The following is a 26,054-nucleotide window of genomic DNA, read 5'->3' on the forward strand; positions in this document are numbered from 1 at the left end:
CAGCGACGCCCTGGACCTCTTCAAACAAGTTGTTCCTGGTCCCTTTTCTGTTATGTCATCACGGGTGTAGAGGGTTATTTTCAGGAAAGCTGATTGAAGGATAAGGCCAGGTTTTCTTGGGAGGTGTTTTTTTTTTCCTTTTTTTTAAAAAAAAAAACACTTTCTCTACTTGATCACCGTTTATGACAGTTGCCCGATTTCAGACTTCATCTTGCTGGCGATCTGCATGAGCCATCTGCTTTTAGCTTTGTGTCTGTATTTCTCCAAAGCACCAGTCCCTTGGTTTAGAAAGAGAGAGAGAAAGGAGCTTGTTGGAACTCCCCACGCTAGCCTTATTTGATGGCTTCATCTGCTGCGAGAACGCGAAGAAAAGGGTCAGCTCATTCTTGGATGTGCACCACGGTCCCCCCTGAAGACAGGACCTCTCGGGTTGGCTCCAGCCATCACTCCTGGTCACGGTTGCTCCTTCCCAGCATGGAGACAATCCCGCTCGCTCACTAGAATTGGGCTGCTGATTGCAGAGATAGTGGTTTTAATTACTGTAAATACTTGAGAGAGAGAACATGTTTTGAAATGTCTCATGTTTGCTGTGTAATGACTGCGCATTGGGTAACAATGTAGTTTTCTGAGTGGAGAGAGAGACTTTAACATGAAGCCATCTGGCAAAGTGAGAGGTGTTAAGAAGAAAGCTGTTCCAGATGTCACTACAAGTATTTAATTGGACTTGGGGTTTTGTGTGTGTGTGTGTGTGTGTGTGTGTGTGTGTGTGTGTGTGTTGTTTTTAAAACCAGCCCCGGGTATCTGTTCAGTGGAGAAGGATCACAAAGCTCAAACCAGGGAATACCAAACCTCTGATACTTGTCCCTTCCTGGAAATCTTAAATTTCTACACCAAAATTTCTCCAAGTTGCTCGGATCCCCAAATTCTGGATTTTACTAATGGAATAACCTAGAGCACGTGAAGCTCTGTTCATCCCGGAGAAGCTCCAGGCTTGCTGTCCCTGCCCTGAGCCTCCTTCCTCCGCTGACCAGTGCTGTGCACTCGACAGGGAGAGGCTCACCAGGCCTCCTGTGTAGACAGGAAGCCAAAACTCGCTGGTTTGTTGCCAGTCTGCCAGAGTCATCGGGTCACGGCCAGAGGTGGATTTCCATTCAGCTGCTGTTGGGGCCGCCCTCAGGCCTCTCAGAGGAGACGCTTCTGGGCATTTCTGAACCAGGGGCATGGAGGGGGATTTTGAAGCAGGTAGCCTGAGAGGCTCTTGTGGTTCTGAAAGGGAAAGGTTTGAAAGGGGAATGAGATCAAAATCAGGACATACGTACATGGAGTGGGGACAGAATTACTCACAAAATCCCAGGATTTGAGAATGTGAGAGCTTGAAATAATTCTAAGATAGTTTTTAAAAGTAACTCTTTAACCATTTACGTGTGAGGGTTGTTCTGCGACAGAGAGCGCTGTCCGAGTTGAGCGCTGTCCGAGGCAGAGCCCCGGCAAGACCTCACTCAGCGAGGAGGCGGGTTGAGAGCAGCAGGGAGAAATCCCAGGAGGGAGGGAGTCTCCCGCCACATAGCACCCTGTGTGTGGCTCAGCGGGCACACCGACAGACACACGGACGGACGGACAAACAGAACGCTGCCCTGAAGGAAGCCTCTGAGGTGTAAGCAGGCTCTCTTACCTCTTCTGACCCAGATCTGGCATGAAGTAGGTGCTTAGGAAAGTATATTTTGAGTCAGTACCCAAAAAAGGCCAAGTGTGACATTCTTATAACCACACGCATTTTCCATTCCGGTGAGTTAAGAGGCCGTCTTGTTTCTAGAAGACTCATGCACGTTTGTCTCGCAGGCTGGGTAACGGGATCCCCGCAGGCCCGTCTGGTCTGGTTTGGACTGCCGTGCCAGGTGGCATCTCAAATTATCCTTGCTTTTTTCACCTGCAGCACCAAAATTGAAAAGGAGAAGAAGGAGCATGCCAAGCTGCATGGGATGATTCGCACCGAGATCAGTGGGGCTGAAATCGCCGAAGAGATGGAGAAGGAGAGGCGGCTTTTCCAGCTCCAGATGTGCGAGGTGAGAGCTGGGGGTGCAGGTTCCTGCGGGGGACAGGCAGCCAGCTGGGGGGGGTGGTGGGTGCTGTCTTGCAGCCGGTCTTTACCGTGTGTCAACTCCTGTGGAGAATGCACACTTCCAGAGGCTTCAGACAGCACACCGGGGCATGATTGGACTCCATTTGTCCAATTTCTCTTACTGGGGGAGCCTGAGTCTCCTGGAGTGTGGGATGAGTTGAATCCAACCCCAACCACTAATTGAAGGTAGGGAAGAGGGGCGCCTGCGTGGCTCAGTCAGTTAAGCAAGCGACTGACTCTTGACTTCGGCTCGGGTCATGATCTCCTGGTTCATGAGTTTGAGCCCTGCTTCGGGCTCAGTGCTTGGGATTTCCTCCCTCCCTCCCTTTCTCTCTCTCCCTCTCTCTCAGAATAAATAAAATAAACTTAAAAAAAAAAAAAAAAGGTAGGAAAGAAACTAAATTTAAAGAAATGTCCTCTCTGGCCTCAAATACATACTCAGACTTCCCTCTCACATGGAGCGTCGCTAAAGTACTCCCTCCATTAGTGTTTTTTAATGAGGTATGTGGGCTCTCATTATACCAGTGGAATCCATGAGGAAGCCAGGGAGAAGTCAGCTGGAAAAAAATGCAGCTGGTCCCCTTGTGGGTCTGGGTGCACACGGGCATGAGTGACAGAGGGCATCCGGGGAGCCAAGCCACCTGCCTCTGAAGTGCTTCCTCCCAGGTCCACTCATCGAGGTGGGAGGCCCTGGGGAGTGCCTGTCTGCAGCCTGAGCCCTTGCCTCTGGAGAGGGAGAGGGAAACAGTGCTGACACTCTGGGACATTCCCTGGCAGAGGCTTGGAAAATAATAGAAACCAATCCTGAAGGCCTTTGCCTCCAGCCTTTTTATGCCTTTTTATGCCTTGCTTGTGGGTCTCTCTGTAAAAACGGCCTGTGGAAACCACTCCTGCCTCTGCCTGAGTGTTTGCTCTCCTGGCGGTTCCGGGGAAGCCCGTGTACTCGATGGGGTCTGTGCCGTAGCAGGTGCAGACCTGAGTTTTAAGTGTGCACAGTGCACGGGTACCGTTTGTGACAGGCACTGTCGCTAACTCAGCCTTGCTCTCGATTCCCTGCGAGCAGTCAACGGAGCAGTCAACCGCAGGGCTGTTGCACAGGCGCTTGTTGATTTCAGAATGTTAATTGCAGCAGGCGTTCAGCTTTTAGACAAGTGCATCTTAGGAGTATGCTTACACGCGTTTTTATTCCCAGAGCGATCTCCTAAGTGCTCAGTGGAGGAGAATCAGTCCCGGGATCAAGGAGGTGATACTAGTCTGATATTAGTACGGCTGCTCCAGCTCTCGTAGCTTCTGTTTGCATGGGGTTTTTTTTTCAACCTGTAGTGTATGTGTGAATCTAAAGTGTGTTTCCTGTAGACAGCATGTTTTAAATCCAGTCTGACACTCTCTGCCTTTTGATGGGATTGTTTAATCCTTTCACATTGATGTTGCTATTGATGTGGTTGGATTTATGTCTACTGTCTTACTTTTTTTGTTGTTTTATGTCTCATGTCTTCTTTGTTCTTTTGTTCTTCCTTTGCTACTTTTTTTTTCCATTAAGTGAATATTTAGAAAGTCAGCTAAGCTCAAAGTCTTACTGTAGATAGGAGAGTGGATGTTTTTAGATACATGTTGTTTTATAAACAGACCTCGTACATAACAATGCCTGCCTGGCCAATTTCTCACGGTGTTGAAGGAATCAGCCCAGAGGATATGAGACTGGCATAGGAAATTGCTGTGTGGTACACAAATACTAGGTATTGTTTTTATTTAATTGGGGTAAAATTAAGTAGCAGTGTTTTACAAAGAATGGATTTGGAACAGGTATGTATATATGTGTGTTTGGGTTATGCTCTTTTTTTTTTTCAGCTGCAGTAAGGAGAAAATACATTTGCCTAAACTCTGCAAAAGACTGCTTGTTTAAGAATGTTTAGGGGTGCCTGGGTGGCTCAGTCGGTTAAGCATCCGACTTCAGCCCAGGTCACGATCTCACGGTCCGCGAGTTCGAGCCCCGCGTCGGGCTCTGGGCTGATGGCTCAGAGCCTAGAGCCTGCTTTTCGGATTCTGTGTCTCCCTCTCTCTCTGCCCCTCCCCTGTTCATGCTCTGTCTCTCTCTGTCTCAAAAGTAAATAAACGTTAAAAAAAAAAAAAAAAAAAAAAAAAGAATGTTTAGTGAATTGTGAAACTCCATTAGTCTGTTACTATTGGGGGCACTGCATTGCTTTCTGAGGTAGGCACCCCACACTGTTGCTTTTCCTCTTCTGGGGTTCAGTGAATGGATCGTGTGCATTGGTAGAATAGTTTATTTGATTGGAAATGTGCTGTGTCAATGACGCCTCTCAGTTGTACAAAGGAGCCACCTTCCGAGCCGACCCCTGGGTGGGCTGCAGGCCCCTGTGTGTGCCGCAGGCCCCTGTGTGTGCCGAGCCTAGTGGATCCGGCCGTTAGCGGAGGCAGGCACTGTGTGCACGTACAGAGGCAGAGGTGGGGTTTCCAGAAGAGGACGCATCCGATGAAAGAAGTAGATGTGGGCCAAACAGAAGTGGGCTGGAAAGGGCTCTCTGTGGGGAAGAAAGAATGTCTGAAAAGCATTCCCCCCGGAATCCAACATCTCCAAGGGAGATGCTGAAGTTACTGGTGGTAAAATTGTTCAACTGGTTCCTCATACTGAGGACCTCAAGTTTGTAAATGTCTGCCGTTGTTTAGGGGTTTAAAATTTTAGTTGCCCAAGATCTAATCTTGAAGACTGGCTTGTAGGTGTTTATTTTAAAGCTCCGTTGGGGCGCCTGGGTGGCTTAGTCGGTTGGGCGGCCGACTATAGCTCAGGTCATGATCTCACTCACAGTCTGTGAGTTCCAGCCCCACGTCGGGCTCTGTCCTGAGCGCTCAGAGCCTGGAGCCTGCTTCCGATTCTGTGTCTCCCTCTCTCTCTCTGCCCCTTCCCTGCTTGCTCTCAGTCTGTCTGTCTGTCTCTCTCTCTCTCTCAAAAGTAATAAAGAATAAAAAAATTTAAAAGAATATTAAAAAATAAAACTCTGTAACTTTTTTTTCAAAATGAATTTTATAGAGAAATTCAGTGTGCCATAAATAGGTGATGTAGAGCACGCATGAATGGAAAATGTAGGAGAGATCCCGTCTTGTTTTTCTTTGATTATAAAAATATGCACTCTTGGGGTATCTGGGTGGCTCAGTCGGTTGAAAAGTACAATACTTGATTTTGGCTCAGGTCATAATCCCAGGGTTGTGGGGTCAAGCCCCACATTGGATCCTGGGCTGAACCTGGAGTCTGCTTGAGATTCTCTCTCCGTCTGCCCCTTCCCTGCTTGTGCATGCATGCATACTCTCTCTCTCTCAAATTAAAAGAAAAAAAATACACTTTTAAAAGTTAGTCTGTATATATGAAATTAAAAATCAACTTGTATATATATAATGGAGTATTACTCGACAATCAAAAAAAAAATGAAATCTTGGCATTTGCAACTACGTGGATGGAACTGGAGGGTATTATGCTGAGTGAAATTAGAGAAAGACAAGTATATGACTTCACTCATATGAAGACTTTAAGGTACAAAACAGATGAACTAAGGGAAGGGAAACAAAAATAATATATAAACAGGGAGGGGGACAAACATAAGAGACTCTTAAATATGGAGAGCAAGCAGAGGGTTACTGGAGGGGTTGTGGGAGGGGGATGGTCTAGATGGGTAAGGGGCATTAAGGAATCTACTGCTGAAATTATTGCACTATATGCTAACTAATTTGGATGTAAATTTAAAAAATAAAATTAAAAATAATGTATTCAATATAAAAAAAAAATCACCCCAAAAGATAAGTACTTTGATATTGAGCTAAACGTCTTTCATATATCTCTGTGTCCATTCATAAAAATAATTTGTATAAGCGGGATCATTTTCTACTGGTGCTTTGTATCCTGATTATTTTGAGTCACCAGTATGTCATGGGCATCTTTCCATGTCAGAAAGTCTCTGCTTTATTAGCTTCCTGGCTACGTAGCAATTTTTGTGTGTGGCTGCACCATACTTTAATTTTCCATTCATTACATTCGGGTTGCCGTTTGTTACTTTTATAAGCAAATCTGCAGTGAACCTTGTTTTCTATTCATGTTCATAAACTTTTATGATTATCTTAGAAAAAGTTCCCGTAAGTGGAATATCTATACCAAAAAGGCGCACGTTTTATATTTTGACACATTGCCAAGCATCTTATTAACCACTTAACCATTTCGATCCATTGCCAAACATCTTATTTTGTTAACAGCGAATAAATATGAGACTGAAAGAAGGGGAAGATATGCAGGAGGTTGGTGTAGGAAACTGAGATTTTGTAGTCAACTCTTTACAAGCTGCTTCCTCTCCTGTTGGGCTCTGTGGCCTGAACGTCAGCTTTCCAGTTGGTGGCCGAGACGCCTGTGTGGTCAGCAGGGGCGGCCGCTCTTTTGGGAGCATCTAGTCTCGGAGATGACGTGTTCTCAGGGGTCTGTATGCCATATCCTCACTGTGGAAGGGATAGAGAACTTACGGAGTCTTTGTTCTGTAAACCGTTAGCAAAGAACGAATGCATTTCCTGATGCTGGTTTTGTAGATTCCTGGGACTTCCTGATATTTTAATGGTCATTTCTGAATGAATGAAAAGTGAAAAGTGGCTTTAAGTAATTTCAACTTAAAATTTGGTTTTTGGGATGCCTGGTGGTGGCTCAGTCAGTTAAGCGTCCGACTTTGGCTCAGGTCGTGATCTCACAGTTCGTGAGCTCGAGCCCCGCTTTGGGCTCTGTGCTGACAGCAGCTCAGAGCCAGGAGGCTGCTTTGGATTCTGTGTCTCCGTCTCTCTCTGCCCCTCCCCTACTCAATACTCTGTGTCTCTCTAAATAAATAAATAGAACATTTTTTAAAAAAAAATTTTTAAATTTGGTTTTTATAACAGTCACATTTTCTTAAGTGCCAAGATCAGAGACACAGTGACAGGAGTCTCAGATACTAAACACTAGCACTTAGTGTTGCAGCTGACGACCTGCCCAGAGAAGGGATGTGGGCAGGAGGATGTGGACAGAAGCATCCAGGATGGGTAGAGCCCTTTCACTCCACCCCTCCGCATCCTTTGTGCAGCTCGAAGAAAATTTCTTCCAGCAGGTTAAGGCACAGTGTCTTACTACTAGGAGTTCTTGGCACTTAAACATTTAGTTACCTGGACATCAGGTAATTCATATCGCCCCAAACTAAGAGAAATGTTCAGTTCTGGCCTTCAGAAAATATTAAGCATCTGGCATGAGCTCTACCCCTAGTAAAAGATGTCAGAGAAGTGGAGAAGGTGGTCTGTCCTCACAAGCTTCTGTTCTGCTTATGACATACCCTTTTTTTTTTTTTTTAACAGTATCTGCTGAAGGTCAATGAAATTAAGATTAAAAAGGGAGTGGATTTACTTCAGAATCTGATCAAATACTTTCATGCCCAATGCAAGTAAGTTCTTCTTCTTTGTTATGATGTCATTTCAAATGTTTCTCACTTTAAGGCAGTTTCTGGTAGATATACAGTATTGCATTGAGGAAAATAAACAGTCACTTAAAACTCAGTAGTAAAAGAAATGAAGTACGGATACACGCTGTACCACGGGTAAACCTTGGAAATGTGCTAAGTGAAAGAAGCCAGACACAGAAGGCCACACTGTGTATGATTTTATCTCTTTGAAAGGCCGGGAATAGATCTACAGGTGACTGATTGCCAGGGCTTGGGGAAAGTAGGGGATTACTGCTATTTGGGGTAATGAAATGTTCTGGAATGAGACCATGCTAATGATGGCACAACTTGGTGAATATACAAAAACCACTGAGTGGTGTGCTTGAAAAGGGCGAATTTTGTGGTGTAAGACTCTTCAATAAAAAATACAAATAATATAAAAATCTATAGTAATCATCAGATGTATGTATTTTTGCTCTTTTTGCAGAGGGACAGACCAGTTTGATCTCATGCATGATTCACAGATGTTTCGTGTTGTTGTTGTTTAAAAGAAATTAGTGTGTTAAATTAAGGAAATAGTGTCCTGTGTGAGTTATCCCGTAAAGCAAGTGACCACGATGAGCAAAGGAGGCTGAGTGTGGGAGAGAGGGAGATGCTTCTGTGTTCGCGGTCGTCTCCCATACTCCACTTGGCCCACACGTGAGCCCCGCACAGCCTGGCCCTCATCACGCCACACTTTCGTTCCTGCTGCCCAAACCCCGGTCCTGGCGTAACCCAGCCCCTCACTCATCCCTCACTCGCAGCATGTGCTGTGTGTCTGGCATTGTCCTGGATGCTAGAGAGAAATACTGTCCTTCACGGGCACCGTTCCTGCTCGAATCCAGTAGGCGAGTGAACTTCAGCAAACGGCTTTATGCTGCACATTTGGAACGTGTCTGAAGTGTTGGAATCTAGGAAAGAGTAGAAGGACCTGATTTAGATGAAGATGGAAGGCAGGGACTGGGTTTTTCTTCTTCTCTGCACCCCCTCCCCGCCCCATTCCTTGCTGTATCCTCCAGCCAGACACAGTACCTAGGGTATAGTAGATACTCACATTCTTCTTGCTCTAGCTGCAGGCCTCTTTGAGGAGGCATGGACTCCGAGATCTAAAGGTCAAGAAGGTAAGAAGTAGAGGAAGAACATTCCAGGCAAAGTCAGGGTCTCAAGGCAGGAAGAAGCCTCGTGTGACTTAAGCATAATGAGGGAAGGGAAGGTATTGGGATATGAAACCAGATGGAAGAGCCTAGAGACGTGGACGGCCTTAGGAGGCTTGTGACAGGTTTTAGGTTTTATCCTAAATGTACGGAGGAAGCTCGTGAAAGTTTCGAATCGGGGCTTCGTTCAGCAGATACCGAGCTCCCGGGCTCGATATGGGCCGGGCACTGTTTGGGGTTCTGGTGATACTTCTTACTCATGAATCTCCGGTTCTAATGAGGTGGGCAAATAGTAAACACATGATGTCTGTAACGGTTTGGGGGCGGGGGGGGGTCGGCTGTGAAACAGTGGAACAGTGTGAGGCGAGGAGAGGAGAGCAGGGGTGATGGGGAACCTCTGGGAAGGCTTCTCGATTCCACTTCTGCTTTAACGAGGAGCAAGAGTGGGTGTGAGTGATCACTTACGCCCACAGCCCTGTCCCGGCGCAGTCCAGAGATGACGATGTCTTGGCCTAGACTGGGGACGGTGCCCCTGGAGGGCGTGACTGATGTGAGAAGTCTTTGGAGGTTGAATCGCCACACCTGTCTGCTTGCTTGTCCCCAAATAGGCCATGCCCCACACTAATGTATCTTTGCACATGCTGCTCTCTTCTCTAGAATGTCTTGCTGGGCCTTTGTGCTTTCCCCTGGCTTCTGTCCATCCTTAAGACCTACCTCCAGCCTAACTGCTACTTTGAAATCACCTGGTCCTCCCCTGATGGAATTACTTCTCTTCCTTCTGCATTATCTCGACACTCCCACGTACCTCCTGTATATTTCCAGCGTGGCATCTTTCATACTGTGGTGTGTCTCCCACCGAACCACGTAGACTTCAAGGAAAGGGGCCGTGACATTTGTTCAGTTTGTAGTGTGTGGTGCATTTACCTGGCGTAGGAAATCGCACTGTTGAACTTGGCACAGCTTTGGCCTTCTTACTATGGTTTTGGTGACAGCACGTCTCCAGTGCACTCGAGGTCAAACCGCCAAGGAAGACGTGCCGTGTGATTCTCCGTAGGCTAAGGGAAGAGCTCCAAGCTTGGAAAGAGTCTCAGAGAACGGAAAAAGGCTTCTAATTTGTAGAATTTCCAAGATGAATTATTTTATAGAGACTCAAAATCCTAACCTTGTGATTAACGTACAAATTACTTCTTCAGTACTTGTCCTTGTAACCTTATGTGAGACAGATTAGGAAGTGGGTCGCTTCCTTGATAATATTTTATTTTGAAGAGCTATTCTGGGATTTCCTTTTTTTCTCTTTATTTTGCCCAAACTGATCCGTTGGGTAGCAACAGACCAGTGGTGGAAAAGTGAATTAGTTGGCCTTTTATGGGCATGAGCTCAGCAACCTTTGAGAATGATGAATCTTCCATTACTTCCTCTGTGTGTGTGTGTGTGTGTGTGTGTGTGTGTGTGTGTGTGTGCGCGCGTGCACTGCATGCTCTTCCCATCATTTGCACAGCTTTGACTTTTCTCATCCACATTTTGGAGGTTAATGCAGGGCTGGAATGAGTTGGCCATTGGACGGAGGACCACGTGGCTGCACACTGCACGTTCTCGTAGCTCCTTCCTGGTCTCCCTTAGCATATTCTCTGCTGAGAACCGCCATGACCAGCTGTTGCCTGATGAACTTGGGAGACACAGGTCCAGGGCCCCAGACAAGCTTGCTGCCTTGAGAGGCAGGGCCAGGGCGCAAAGGGCAGGCGAGTCCTGGGCCCTGATGGCAGGATGCTGCTGGGAAGGCTACAGCCAGAGGCGGAGGGCACCCTGCTTGGTGGGAGATTGAAGACTGAGCCTCGGCAGGTGCATTTTAAAGGCTTGAGGGTTCGGTCAGGCTGTGTAGAAACCATTTAACGAAAAACAAAATTCAAACAAACAAAAATTGATATTTGGTGGTATTGATGGTGAACGTTGTTTGACTGAAGGTTGGGCCAGTGTTGATGATTCAACCTAAGAAAAATGTGCCAGGGTTTATACTTAGAAACGTCACAGTGATGGGGTGTGACTCAGTCAGTGGAGCCAGTGACTCTCAATCTCAGGGTTGTGAGTTTGAACCCTACGTCGAGTGTAGAGATTCCTTAAATATAAAATCTTAAAAAAAAGAAAGGGAATGTCACAGTGGTGTCAGGTGATGAAGCAGCAACAGCCCTTTTCTTTGACACTTTCCCTGAGGCCTGGGAGGGTATACTGAGGTGCCAAAACACGCCTCAAAAAGGAGGGTACAGAAAGATAGGGATTTTGGCAGTCAGAGGGAGGAGGTGTTCTAAGTAGATGGTCAAGATCGGCTGGGTGATTACAAAGATAAGAACCACATCTTAAATCCAAGTTTGTGTCGTTACTCCCAGCGCACCATCCAGGGTCATGCTGGAAATGACATGTGTGACAAGAAACCCTGAGTTCTTTGTACTCTGAGTTCTGGGTACTCTGAGTTCTCTGAGTTCTGAGTACTTGCCTCCACAACAGGGCTCTCCTCTCCACGGACGGTTGCAGGCGTAGAGATTCTTGGAGCTGTGTACCTGCTCTCCCCTTCGTGGGTCCCCAAGAGCAGGACCATTTCCATGCCATCTTCTGTGATACTTTTCTGGCTCCTCATCCTGGTGTTCTCTCCCTCTCTCTCTCCCTCTCTTTCTACCTATTCCACAAGAATTTGGAGTGATCGAAGAGATAGTTTCTATAAAGAAAAAACGTAACCGGAGCAAAGCATGAGAACCAGAGGAGTTCGTGACAGCAGGGGAGGAGCTCAGTTTCCCATTCCTGCGTGTGTGCTTCCTGATTTCCTTTCCAGTTTAGAGGAGTGCCTGTCATTTGCCGGCCGTGGTGGCAGGGGGTGGAAGGCACGGCCCCTCTGCCCTGACGGTGGACGCAGACACGTGGAGCAGTCCTCTGAACACTCTGACGTGACTTCGGTAAAATACGGGAATGAGAATATAGGACAAAGAATTACGCCTGTATGTGCAAATTTAGGCGAGAACAGCACAGCTTCTAGCACAGCTTCTGCGATTCCTGCTGCCTGGCTAGTAACGGTTCATAACCCACATTCCGTCCATATATATTCCTCTCCCTTCCCCCTTGGAATTACCGCATTAAATGTCATGCTGCGTTGCCTTTATAGCCCCTCCTGTCCATTCCATACTTCACCAGGGAAAGTCCCCCAGGACCGTTGCTGAGTTTAGAAGGAATAACCATCACCTCACGTGAACACATTTGAGACCCACATCACATTTTGAAGATCGTCTCCTTCCAGTCATCCGGCCAAAGCTGGAGAGTCCTTCCTCCCTTCATCAGTTTGTTTTTTCATTCAGCAAATACTGTATGCTTGAAATGTGCGAGTCTTTGTGGATACTGTGTGTTTACCCTCTGGAACTTCAGATCTAAGGGAGGGTGGGTGTATTTTAAACAAACACACTAATGACTACGTAATGGTAGTTGTGCTAAGGGTTTTGAAGGAAGAGACAGAATGCTCAGAGAGTATAGCAAGGAGACTCTTTTTAAAGCATGGAGACCTCACTAACAAAGTGATATTTAACTTAAAACTTGAAGAATGGGTAGGAATAATCCAGGCAAAACAGAAGATATTCGCAGGGAGAGGTTTTTAGAAAGCAGAAGCAGCATATGCAAAGGTCCTGAGGCAGGAGGGATCTGTTGGCCATAGACTGCTGGTAGGTCTGGAATCTAGTGAATGGAAGGGGCAAATGGTGCTACTTGGGGCCTGGAGACACAGGCGGAAGCCAAAGCACGTGGGTGCTTACCAGTCTCATGACAGCTTTTGAACTCTGTCCTGAGCTTGTGGGGAAGCGATTTCTTCATTTCTCTCAAGAGGGTGGTACGCAACATGCTTCGGAGGCAGTGGTGAGCATCAGCTCACTGTTCCTGCAGGAAAACTTGTCTGCCTTCTGTGACATTTCTTGCCTCACTTACTATAAATGACCTCACAAACGTGGAGTTCTGAGCTTTAAAACAAAAAGTTTCCTTTTTCTATCTGAGGTCCAGTTCTGCAGCCACATTCCCCTACGCTGCAGATGGGGCATGGCCGTCCCCTGCATTCTCTTTTCTACTTGCTGTTAACTGTGAAGGAAGAGGCTTCGGTGTCTTATTCTTTTCACCCCATGCTTTTCTGACCTCACATGCTTCCATTCCTGAGCCAAAGCCCTTACTGCCTGCTACCAGGAGGTTCCTGCTTCCCGCTATACACTGAAAACTTAGGGCTCTTGGGGCGCCTGCATGGCTCAGTCGGTTGAGCGTCCGACTTCGGCTCAGGTCATGATCTCACAGTCTGTGAGTTCGAGCCCCGCATCGGGCTCTGTGCTGATGGCTCAGAGCCTGGAGCCTGCTTCCGATTCTGTGTCTCCCTCTCTCTCTGCCCCTTCCCTGCTCATGCTCTGTCTCTCTCTGTCTCAAAAATAAATAAAAACATTAAGAAAAAAAAAATTTTTTTTTTTTTTTCAACGTTTATTTATTTTTGGGACAGAGAGAGACAGAGCATGAACGGGGGAGGGGCAGAGAGAGAGGGAGACACAGAATCGGAAACAGGCTCCAGGCTCTGAGCCATCAGCCCAGAGCCTGACGCGGGGCTCGAACTCACGGACCGCGAGATGGTGACCTGGCTGAAGTCGGGCGCTTAACCGACTGCGCCACCCAGGCGCCCCAAAAAATTTTTTTTAAAAAAGAAAACTTAGGGCTCCTTTCCTCTGCATCAAGAACAATGATAAACACGTAGACTTTCTTGCCGTTCCTTTTCTGTCACTTCGTGCAGTTTTAAGTGTGATTTTCTTCTTTGTTTGCCTGACATTTTAAAGTTTGGGTCCCACAGTCTTTCCCCCCCCCCCAGGAATTACATAACGATTTCACTCACTTTCCTTTAAAGAAGTATTTTCTCCATTTAACAACATTGTTTCCTCTTTCTTCTTTTTTCCTCTTAGTTTTTTCCAGGATGGACTGAAAGCAGTTGAGAGCCTCAAGCCTTCCATTGAGACACTTTCAACAGACCTTCACACAGTAAGTGGCTTCCCTCCCACGTTAGTGTTGAAGTGGTTTTTATGCAGCACATGCTTTGACTTCCACACTGCTTCTGCATGCCCCTGTGTTTGCGTGCCGTGCTACCCGGACGCTGACAGCCTCGTGATGCCTCATGGAGTATGGAAGCCCCCGTTCCCGTCCTCTGTCTTGGCCGCGAGAGGGTGTAATCGGAGGGGGGTGCATTTGAGGCGCTTATGTGGAGATGCCCTATGAGCCCCAGCGCCTCACTGTACCTCAGTCGTGCTTCTCTCCACTTTGTTTTGCTTTTTCAAGATCAAGCAGGCCCAGGATGAAGAAAGAAGGCAGTTGATACAGCTTCGCGATATTTTGAAATCAGCCTTGCAGGTTGAACAGAAAGAGGTGAGGGGATTTAATTTTGAAAGACTGCTGTTTTTATACCTGTGTCGCGGGGGCTTTGGGAGTCAAGAATGTGACTTTCAGCATCCTCCAGGATGCTCACAGGTCACTCTGGGGCTCTGTCAGCTACCACCGAACTTTTAGTTTGTTCTTTGAGTTAGGTTTTATAAAACCATCTTTTTAGATGTGTTTATTTCATGGGGGAGGCATTTACTGGAGGTGTGGCCTTCACAGCAGCATATAAACCCTTTTGTGGGTGTGGCTTCTTAACATCTCCTAAACCCTTTTTTGTTCACGAGTAGCTCTTAACATCTCCATTACTCAGACGCTCGCTATTTATGCCGTTGATTTTCTACCTGGAACTTTGTGGTTTCCGTGCCCCCGTGTCTGTGGACTCTGTCCTCGGGGGCATCAGCAGGTAACAGGTGGCCACCTAGGCCTCCAGCCCTGAGATTGTGCCCTGAAAAACATGGGGAGCTACATTTTCTTACAGGTGCATTCGGATGAGCAGGAAACCTCAGTTTCTCTGGCCTCATGTCTGTCCTGTACTCCCTTTTCTGCATGCTGACACGTTCACAGTGACAGTTTGTATTTTGGAGGCTTGTTTAAAAAAATACCAAAAAGTACATTTTTAAGGTAATTATATGGTATGTTTACTACAGAGTGGATATTATAATGGGAAATTTAACATTGTCCACTTCCTTGTCCATAAAGGACTGTTATCTGAATGTATTACTAGTAGCGTTTAGACGAATGACTGTTGAACTACTCAGAACATGATGTTCATGGTGGGCAGTTTCGTGTGCTCTGTTTTAAGTTCCTGTACTATAACTGAATATTGTTGTTTTTCTCCCAAATGCATTTACCTTTGTGACCGAAGTCTAGGAGAGTAAGTAGTTCAGTATTTTCATAAATTGGAGAGTTTTGCATGCTTTCTTCATAAACTTAAAAAATTAGTTTCTTCCACGCATCTGCTAGTGGCCAGTGGTATTTTTCATTTTAACCCTTTCTCTGGTTTTTATTAAAGGCTAACGAATTTGAATGCACAAATATTAGTGAAATGGAAAATTTCCAAGTTTACGGTTTATGCATTTGCTGCTGTTCCTTTGTGGACGCGAAGTGACTCTGCCCCCCCGCCACTGCCTCGCTGAAGTCTCCATGTCCTTCTCATCCATCCCGAGACCTGTCTCTGGAGACCCCCTCTGCTCGCCCCAGCCCCAGTGATCTGAGTTCGTGTTATTTCAATCATGATATTTTCTTTTGGGGTTGTTGGCTGTGTCTTCAAGTGCACAGATGCTTCTTCTCTCTAGCTAGACCTTGAGCAGCTTGAGGATGCCCTCCCGCCTTCTGCGCCAGCCATCACGTTGTACCATATTGCTCGTTCGCTAGGCTCTTGGTGAGCGCGGGTCAGCTAAGTGAGAGATGGGCAGATCGCAGTTACGTGAGAGTGCTCAAAGTTACCCACAGGATGGTGACTTCCTCCCTTCCTTCCAGTCTGCGGAATATAGATGCTGACACTTCGATATTCCCAAACATGGGCTACACGCAGAAGAATAAGAAGGAGCAAAAGAACTTGGAGTGTGGGGAGAAGAGCGGGCTCAGTCATGACTGGAAGAGGGTGGTGCTGGGTGTGGGAGCCCCACCGCCGCGGAGGCAGCCGGCCCTCCAGTGCGGCGCTGGGAGTGCTTCAGAGCTGCTCCTGCCTGGAAAGGAGGATCGGCCCCATGAAGGGAAGCTCAGGTTTACAATGAAGGAGAGCAGATGCTGGAGTTGAGTGGTCCTCTGGGCGCAGTGCAAAGGCCGTGTTTCCTTTGGCTGTGTGGAATCAGGAGGTTTGGGAAAACCGGCTGTTGTCAGCTGGCTATTTATAGCTTTACAGAGAAGTGTAACAAGTCTGCCAGCGGAGATCAGAAGTCTTTACGGTTTGTTGTGTTTGTGTGTTTTTGTGGACCAGCCCAGCTGCCCTGCTGCACACAGGGGTCATAAGAACCCTCTCTACCACTCGTCTTCAGCTTTCTGCCCAAACATCGAACTCTCCGGGCGCTTGCTTGTGATCGTATTGTACTGTATATTACACTCTGCTTTGCTTTTCGATGTTGCATTCCATAGATTGGATGGTCTGTGGACACAGTTGCCAGGAAGAAGCAAATGTGTAGAAGTGGAATTTTATATATTTCTAAATAATGTTCATGATTGGGCAGGGTGGGGGGGGGGGTCTGTCTCATATCCTTCCAGTTGCAGCAAGAATAAATGTTGGGCACTGTTTAGCTCTCAACCCCTCTCTTGGGATTCTTCCTGTGACTTAGAAAACTGAAGGCATTGACGGTTTTTTGTTGTTGTTTTTATTTTAGACATTGTGTGTGAGCAGGGGGGGAGGGGCAGAGGGAGAGAGAGAGAATCTTAAGCAGGTGCCATGTTCAGTGGGGAGCCGAACATGGGCTCATCCCACAACCTTGGGATCATGACCTGAGCCAAAATCAAGAGCGGGATGCTCAACTGACAGAGCCACCCAGGCGCCCTGGTGTTTATGGTTTTTATTTAATGTTATGAAAATTCTTACTCCATAATTTCAGTTCATAAAAACTAGGTAACATGCCCCAAGGAAACTGCATTGATGGTTGGTGGGAGCCCCTCTCCTGTTGCCTTCCTGTAAATCTCAAACATTAATCGTTTGGTTTAAATGAAAAGCATGGCTCTTGCATATGGTGGCTCTGGCCTGCTTCTCTTTGTCACCCTGTGGCTACATTTTGGAAAGGAGACTATGCCATTATGATCCCAGCGCCCCCACACCTCCGAATCACTGACATGCTTATTTTTTCGTATTTCTGCTCTCTGTAGAGAAGATTCTACTGTTTGATTTTTCTACTATCTTACTATGAAACTTTTCAGACTTACAGAAGAGTTAAAAAAAAATGTATAGTGAGCACCTATGTACGCACCACAGTTTTAACACTTGGGAGAGATCCCTTCTCTGAAGTTAAAGCCCTTCGGTACTGCTGATTTTTGCATCAGCCTTTTGCTTCCCCGTCCCATGTACGTCCCATCTCCGCGGAGTCCTGTGGGACAGGTCCATGGCAGTGCTCGCAGATTCTCTGCCAGAACCTCGTCGTTGGCCTGTGGGTGCTGAGTCGTTGGATGTCGAGAACCCAGGCTCGTCCCTCCGGCGGGGAGGACTCAGCCTCTGGGAGCCTGAGTGCTGAAGCTATAGTGATTTTCCCACTTTGGATACCTCAACTGTGGTCTCTCTTCATGTCAGCTTTACACTCCCCCCTTTTCGAGTGTCCCCGTGTGGTGGGAGTGTGTTTGAATAGTATGCACTGTCCAGGGAGCAGAGGCCCACGACGGCCATAATTCCCTTCCGTCGCTGGCTTTTCTGGTCTAGGCTTGCATTTCTTATGCCGGGATCTGGCCTTCGTCACAACCCTCTGGCCAGGTGTCCACTTCCTGGCCTCTCCTGCCAAGCTCCCAGGTGGCTTGACACTGGCCGTCAGTGCGCCTTCCGTGGAAGACTCGTTCCTTGAGTCACACGGTCGACTCCCGTTTCCTTAGCAGTGATGTTAAGCTAGGCACCGCAGTGCACAAACAGAATAAGATAGATGCAGCTCTCACCTCTTATGGGGCTCATAATCGGGGAGTGGGTCACAAAGTCATTGGGGTACAGTGTGACGAAGGCTCCAGTGGAGGCCAGTCCAAGAATGGGTGTCTCCCTAGTGTGGGGTAGGCGGGTGTGTGTCAGGAATGAGGGTTTGGAAGATGATTCGGAGTTAATAGCGTCCCAGCAGGTGGGGCAGGTGGGCCAGCTTCTGACCAGGACGGAAAATTCGCCTGGGTAGCTGTCTAGCAGAGCAGAAGAGCATAGATGAATCGTGGGTCTTCGCTTCCTGCCAGGAAGGCATGGAGCAAGGTTCCCGACCTCTCCGTGCCTTGGTCTCTCCATCAGTCAATCAGGAATAATACTGTCACCTCCCACAGTTGTTATGAGATCTAAGGGATAGTTTCTCTAAAACACTCAACACAGTGTCTTGATAAACAGGCACTCGTTCATTCATTCAGTAAATACCGTGTTCCTAGTGCTGAGGAACCATAGTGAGCAAAAAAAATACCTAATTCCCCACTGCTGGTGGTTGGAGAGTGACAGACGGATGTTGGTGGTGTTGTCTCTGATAGGTCATCCTAATGCCCACTTGGCCCTCAGTGTCGGCTTTGTGATCTGGCATCTTGTCTTCATGACTGGCCCCCTGCCCACTCTGACCTAGGAGCCGTCACACCCCAATCTAGACTGACCCCTACGCCCACTTCCCCCATTCCCTGCCTTCGCTAGCACTTGACTGCCTGACCCCTCACTGTTCCTGGGGTCTGCTCTGTGGTTTGGCCATTCCTACTTGCCTCACTTCACAGGTCTCTCTGGGCACCTTGTAGCTGTGAGCAGTAATGCAGACAAGAGCCTGGCCGGGCAGGTGGTATCACAGTCCACGTTTACACCTTCAGTCTGAGGGGAAAAGTGTATTTGCCGGGGTCCACTTAGTAGTGTTAGAGCCAGGATTTGAAGCCCGGTCTGTTCCACTGCAAGCGTATTCCCTTTAGCTAGGTTATATGACTTTAATAATACCTTGTATCAGACAGAATCTTTTTAAAAATTATCCAGAAATAATGGGGAATGTGTAGTATTGAGACCAGCGAAAACACTGTTCTTAGACCACAGCTTAGTGCTTACTTAGCAAAGCCTCTTGCTCCAGGTTGTGTCCACTTGGTGGACATACCTGTCGTAGCCTGAGAAGGTACTTGGACGTACTTGGGAGATACGTGGACGTTACAGCTCTCCCTTGGTAGAGAAATGTTCAGTGTCCAGGGGTGACCCCTTGGCAATCCATTCATCGCAAGAATTGTCTGAATACAGAATTTCTAAGAGGTGGACAGATAAAGTGTGTATGTTTTTATGATCTAGAGTCTTAGGGACCTTGGGGATCCTTCTGATTTAATGAGTAAACTTTTATATGTATAACATATGCAACATCATCACTCTTTTTTCCCCTATTCCTGAACATTTCAAATGCTAAGTCTTCTGCTCACCTGGGCAGTCTGCCTTGGCAGGACCCAATAGCTAATATTTCATACGGCCACACAGACTTTAAGGTCATGGATGGTGCCTGGGATCCGAGAACATGGCTGGATGTCGCAGGATAGAGGATATGTGCATATTGACAGATCTTAGGAGAGCCTTTTGAAGGTCCATAAAATTCCGACTTAACCTATGTGCTTTAGACAACATCTCCATGTGGTGAGACTCAGTCAGATCCTAGGGCATCCTTGGCTTTCTGGGAGACTACAGAGTATGATGGAGAGTCTCCAAGAGTCTCTCCCACCCCTGCCCCCCACCAGTCACCTCTGTCTATGTTAGATTCTCCTTCTCCCCAGAAGTAAAGGCTCTTTTCCCTCGGATTATATTCCATTGAATTGCAGTCTTGGTTATGTGAAAAGGCGGACTTCATTTGTTACCCCTTCACTTGACCAGGTGTGAACAAAATGACCTGAATGAGCAGATGAAGGAGGGCCGGTTTTGTTGGATCACCTACAAGTCACCTTGAAGTTGGTGAGGTAACTAGTGCGAGAGCAGGTTCAGTTTTCTGTCAAATGGATTATATTCCTCCGATGTACACATTTTAAATTGCGCAGCTTCAGATTTTCCTCCACTTTTTAACTGATTCAAGAAATGCCTGGTCTAAAGAATAAAAACGGCAATTTCTTCCTTAACGTCTGGTAGAGAGTCCAATTCTGTTGGAAAGAGGAAGCCCCTTATTCTGTGCCTCAGGCCTGTGAGGGCTCTGATCACCATGCTTGGCACGAACACTTTGAGCAGTGTTATCACATGACTCCACCATTTACTCTGTGCAGGCTCCGTCCCCCCTCCTCCCACCCCAAATCAATAGTCGTATTTCTTGGTTGTGCAATTTAGTCTTTTGACAGGTTTATTTTTAGTCTTGCGCAGAGATTCATAGAGGTGAGCACACTTCTGTTTCTCCTCCCCTGCATTCATTCCCAGTGATGCTTAAAGCTGGGTTTGCTCTGGATTTCTAGTGCTAATATCGTGCCCTTTTGAGAGAATGTGGAAACTGGCACTATCCTCACCTGATGAATGAGTTGTTTGCCCCAGTTGTCTGGAGGCAGGAGTGCCGCGTGAACTCCCTATGAAGAATGAGGATGTTTCTCCTGTTTTCGGTCTGCTTGTTGAGGCTCTGTGGTCAATTCAGTAATGGGATGCCTGAGCCCATTATTGACTTCTCAGATCAAGGTTTTCTTTTACTTTTCTTTTTTTTGCAAAGTTGTCCCAGATGTATTTCACAGTTAAAAAAAAAAAAAAAGAAAGTCAGTGCTAGATAGACCATGTTCATGGAATGGTGGATCTAATACATTTAAGACAGCCAGAGCCCCCAGATTGGTCTGCAGATTCAGTGCCATTTTTATCAACCCCCACCCCCGCCTTTGTGCAGAAATTGACAAGCTGATTCTGAAACTCATGAGGAAACACAAGGGACCCAGAATTGCCAAAACAGTAAAAGAACAGAAGTTGGAGGACTCACACTTCTGATTTCAGTCCCCACAAAGCTATAGTAATCAAGACAGTGTTTGACTGACACAGGATAGATTTACAGATCACTGAAATGGAATCAAGAGTCCAGAAATAAACCCTAACTCTTATGGCCAATTAATTGATTTTTCAACATGAAAGTCAAGACAATTCAGAGAAAAAAGAATGGTTTTTTTCACAAATGATGATGGGACAACTGGATAGCCACAAGCAAAAGAATGAATTTAGACCCCTACCTCACACCATAATCAAAAATTAACTCAAACTGGATCAAAGACCTAACTGTTAAGAGCTAAAACTCTTAGAGGAAAACATAGGCGTAAATCTTCATGACCTTGGAGCAACCAATGGTTTCTTAGATGTGACATCTAAAGTACAAATGACAGGGGCGCCTGGGTGGCGCAGTCGGTTAAGCGTCCGACTTCAGCCAGGTCACAATCTCGCGGTCCGTGAGTTCGAGCCCCGCGTCGGGCTCTGGGCTGATGGCTCAGAGCCTGGAGCCTGTTTCCGATTCTGTGTCTCCCTCTCTCTCTGCCCCTCCCCCGTTCATGCTCTGTCTCTGTCCCAAAAATAAATAAACGTTGAAAAAAAAAAAAATAAAGTACAAATGACAAAAGAAACTATAGATAATTTTCAACAAATTTTTAAATATGTTATGCCTCAAAAACCGTTAGACCTGTCAGGAATCCAGGTGGCTTGCTGTTGCTTTCAGATAAAGTCTGAACTCTGACTCAAGCCTGTCTGTCCCTTCAACCACTGGGCCCACTTTACCTTAGCTACATTGGTTGTTCTAATTTCCATGGAGGATGACCACAGCTACCACTACCCTCCCCTATTCTCTGCCTGTTCTGGCTTTCATCTTGAAAACTCACTCTCTCTAGACTCCTATGGTTTCCTCCTTTGGCTCTTCACTTCCTGAGCACTTGTATTCTTGGCTTGGATAACACTGATTGTCATGCATTAGTTTCTTCATTGTTTGGCATCATTTGGCCTTGGCTTCCCCAAGGATGGTCACCTGCTTGACGGTGGAGATGAGACATGGCCCTCGTGTCTCAGGACGGGTGAGGGCTCGTGGTGAGGGCTTATGGAAAGAGCTTCGAGGGGGAGGTGGCAATCCCTTCCATTCTCCTCTCTGGCCCTAACAAGCTCTGCATCTTAAGTAGATCTCTTATTCTCGTTGTGTTTCTATTTCCTCCGTCATGAAATGGACTGGGTGGGAGGTTCTCAGTAAACAGCTGGCCTGTGAACTCTGTTTGTCTTTTGCTCCCCCTGGGTTCCTTATGTCTGCCAGAATTTCCAGTGCTAGTTTGGACAGCTCCTTCCCACTCACAGCTCGGGGCTTCCGATCCCATCTGTCAAATAGTTGAGCACCCATTGGATGTCCAGGGTTTCATTGACGGCCCTTGCCCTTAAGAAGCTGAAGACTGGAGTCCCCCGGTGTGGCAGACTCAGCCAGATTCTCAGCCGAGCAAGTGGCCTGTCTACCCTGAGGCTAAGGCAGTTAGGTCCAGTGCTCTGGCCCCTCTGCTGGGTTGATGGGTCAGGAAGGGAATATGGTTCGATACCTGTTATGTACCAGGTGGTCACACGTGTCATCTTACTCAGACCTTGCTGTATTTACCATTTTGCTGGGTATTGTTTTCCTATTTCCCAAGGAGCAAACTGAGGCAGGGAGCTTAAGTAACTTGCCTGAAGTCAGGGGTAGAACCTTGTTTTGGGTTTTTTCTTGCTTAAAAGTGCTGCTTTTTCTAACACATAGGTTACTTTTCTCCTTGAGGACTGCTTTTGCCACACCAAGAGCTTCTTGCCATTATCGGGGACTTAAGTCTCATAATTAAGCAAAATCTGTAACTTCCAAATGGCTCATTTCTTTCAGCCAGTTGGGGGATGCTGGTTTGACATTTCCTTCTCCAGGCTGGTAGGTGACGTTTATGAATTCCTGGGTATGAATTTCTGTCCATTTTTTGGTGTGGTGATAGGTGACATGTCTCTAATTAAAAAAAAAAAAATTAAGGACAGCTTTTTTTAAGCTTGGAATCGGACAGGATTAAAAACCACTTCTTGACCATTTTTAGGAGTCACAAATTCGCCAGAGTACAGCCTATAGTTTACATCAGCCTCAGGGAAACAAAGAGCACGGGACCGAGCGGAACGGCAGCCTGTACAAGAAGAGCGATGGGTAAGCGGAATGTGCTGCTGGAGTTTGAATGCGTGTTCCCCTTCCGTGTCCAAAATTGCTGAAGTCTGCTTTTTTTTTTTTTTTTGCCCCCCATTTATCTGTCAGGATCCGAAAAGTGTGGCAGAAAAGGAAGTGTTCGGTTAAAAACGGTTTTCTGACCATATCCCACGGCACCGTAAGTATTCCCTTTTACTTCTCGGTCTGCTGCAGTGAGGTGAGAGAGTGATACAAGCCGCATGCCCAGGACGGCATTGCACCTGCCTCTTAAAGGCCTTCCTGTTGGGAGAGTTTTGTTTGGGGTCCTTCTTGATTCGGTGCACCTGCCCCCTGTCTGTGCTTCTCTGGCCAGGGACAGCTTTGTGTCGTTCGCTGCCTGACAGAGTTAGGAATACCTGACGCGTCAGGTCATTTAGAAGCCAGACGCTTCCAGGGGCGCCTGGGTGGCTCAGTCAGTTAAGTGTCCGACTTCGGCTCAGGTCATGATCTCACGGTTCGTGAGTTCGAGCCCCGCATCGGGCTCTGTGCTGACAGCTCAGAGCCTGGAGCCTGCTTCCGATTCTGTGTCTCCCTCTCTCTCTCTGCCCCTCCCCTGCTCATGCTCTGTCTCTCTCTGTCGCAAAAATAAATAAAAACATAAAAAAAAAAATTTTTTTTAGAAGCCAGACGCTTCCAGAAACCAACAGCACACCACTTCCCAGCTGTCTTTGTCTCTGGAAATTGAACTTCCTACTTGGGAAGATTTCCTACTTCTCCATAAAGGGAAAAGCGTTCAAGTGGTCAGGACTCTGGGAAGTCGAAATCCAAGAGAAGAGAAACTTCAGTAATATTATAGAAATCCAACACGTGGCGTCCAACCTTCGTCAAGTCCTTTTTCTGTCATCCTGTGTGTAAGAGTCCTTGCAAGAAACTGAGGCCTGTATGTTGAGCCTGTTGAGAAATCAGTCAGAGTAAGATGACTCACTAATCCAGCTTTCAGAAACTGGGGATTTTTTTTTTTTTAAGTTTACTTATTTTGAGAGAGAGAGAGAGAGCGTGCACGAGAGGGGAAGAGGCAGAGAGAGAGGGAGAGGGAGAATCCCAAGCAAGCTCCGTGCTGTCAGCATGGAGCCTGACACGGGGCTCAATCTCACAAACCGTGAGATTATGACCTGGGCTGAAACCAAGAGTCGGACACTCAACCGACTGAGCACCCCAGGCGCCCCTTAGAAACCGAGGATTTTAACCACAATTACAAACAGCCCTTCACACCACAGTCCTCTTTCCCACAGTGGCTCAGGCATATTGTCACCTTACCTGTATGACACAATCTGGTAAATACCACATAGGCTGCTAGACGTTTTTGGAAATGTCTAAAGGCAGAGTTGTTGCTATTTTGGTGCTAATGAGAATGCGGCATGGGTGGTGCCTTGCATTTCTGTTCCCCAAGCAGGGGGCCTGGTGCTGTGTGCATATTGGCGGCCTCCGTCCTGTGGGTGGATGGGAGTGGACATGACCCTGGGTCTCTGTCGTCTCCTCCCCTCCCCCTGGTTTCCACCAGTTCCCCTGGTGACAGGCCGAGCTGAGCTGGGCAGGAGCACAGGCTCCTGTAGACAGGTCACGGCTCAGCGTGGGCTCTTCTCAGTACTCTGGAAGGAAATGGGAAGACTGGACCTACAATTCCTGGGGCCCCTTCATCGTCCCTGACTGGGACCTAGCGTACGTCAAGTGTCTGTAGCCATCTCGTTGGCCCTTTGGCCTGGGGGCTGAATGTGTCTCCTGCCCAGGCAAATAGAGGTCATTCCTCTTTTCTAATATGGAGCTGTTACTGGATCCTTCATGGTCATGGTCATGACATCCCTCCTGGGGCCCTGGAGTTTGGACCCTGATGTGATGTGCTCTCCATATAGACATGCCTGTGTGTCTGGGGAGGAGTGCTGTAGATTCAGGGAGGCAAATTTATTCAGTCACCACCACGCCTGTTCAAAATCAAGACTGTAGGGGCACCTGGGTGGCTCAGTCGGTTAAGTGTCCAGCTCTTGGTTTCGGCTCAGGTCGTGATTTCACGGTTTGTGACATTGAGCCCCGCATCAGGCTCTGCACTGACAGCACAGAGCCTGCCTGGGATTCTCTCTCCCTGTTCCTTCTCTCGCTGCCCCTCCCCTTCTCTTTTTGTCTCTCTCTGTCTCTCAAAGTGAATAAACTTCAAACTGGGTGATGGCCAGGTTCCCTCCCTGCTCTAAACACCTGTGATTCTGTGATTTGCTTTCAAATGGTTTTCCACTCGGTTGTTTTAACTCAGGTTTACTGCCTCGATGCAGAAAATTTGACAAAGCAAGACTGAGTTTCATTTCATGCTTGTTCACAGCTCTTAAGTCATTTGGCATATTTGCCTCATTAACATGTTCTCCTGGCCCCAGGGCCTCAGCTTAAGCCAGTGAGCGGTCCTCCCTCTGCGACGGAAGTGAAAGCAGGCCTAGTACTCCCTTGCTGGCAGGGTCAGCTTGGGTTCCTGTTGCTTCCATTACCCGTACTTCTCTCTGGAAGACGCGGACTCGGTTTCCTGTGGACGTTGGTGGGCTGCCCCAGTCTCTGGCAGATGGTGCAGTGAGAACTAGCATTAGTAGCCTGCTGACGGCTCAGCTTGCCACACAACTTGCATATTTAATAAGTGCTTTGTGTTTAGGGGGCTCCCTCTCTAGGGAATCCGTGCTCTCTGTATGACTCACTCACACTGCCCTGAGCAGCCCGGGCTGGGAGCTGCTGGGGCAGACATTGCCTCCAGCCCGGCCGAGTGGCAGGCGGGGGCTCTGGCCCGGAAGACAAGAGGGGTACTATAGCAGGAGCTGTGTGTATATCACACAGTTCTCCTTTTCTCCTTCCTCCGTGTGCATCCTGCCTGTTCCGTGCACATGCGTGCGCGCACACGCGCACAGGTGTGCCGTCGCACCTACAGAGCGTTCACGTGCGGTGGTGTGAATTAACCTCTGCCGAGAGAGGGATCTGAGAGATGCCTTTTTGTGTGATTTTGTTTGCATTTGGCTCCTTGTGTGGCTTACCTAGGTAGCCAGCACCTCCCTGAGGAGGCAAATTTACCATCGGGGAAGAGAAGGACAGTGGTTCAAAGACCTGACTGAGTAAA

General features: G+C 47.4%; 1 protein-coding gene across 6 annotated transcripts in view; it reads left to right on the plus strand.

The window, feature by feature from the left end:
- The window catches only part of ASAP2 (ArfGAP with SH3 domain, ankyrin repeat and PH domain 2), a 173,832-nt gene that overhangs the window by 100,393 nt on the left and 47,385 nt on the right, over nucleotides 1-26,054 (plus strand). For 5 of the 6 annotated variants that reach the window (XM_086699980.1, XM_086699978.1, XM_086699977.1 and 2 more), the window contains exons 6-11: nucleotides 1,934-2,063; nucleotides 7,487-7,572; nucleotides 13,718-13,793; nucleotides 14,088-14,174; nucleotides 22,833-22,936; nucleotides 23,042-23,111. In XM_086699980.1, the coding sequence (XP_086556106.1) occupies nucleotides 1,934-2,063; nucleotides 7,487-7,572; nucleotides 13,718-13,793; nucleotides 14,088-14,174; nucleotides 22,833-22,936; nucleotides 23,042-23,111 (553 nt within the window). The remainder of the gene's footprint in view (nucleotides 1-1,933; nucleotides 2,064-7,486; nucleotides 7,573-13,717; nucleotides 13,794-14,087; nucleotides 14,175-22,832; nucleotides 22,937-23,041; nucleotides 23,112-26,054) is intronic. The other variant, XM_086699981.1, reaches the window with a different exon arrangement.

The sequence above is a fragment of the Puma concolor genome, chromosome A3 (assembly GCF_028749965.1).
Source record: "Puma concolor isolate L17-30 chromosome A3, mPumCon1.1.hap2, whole genome shotgun sequence".
NCBI lineage: Eukaryota > Metazoa > Chordata > Mammalia > Carnivora > Felidae > Puma > Puma concolor.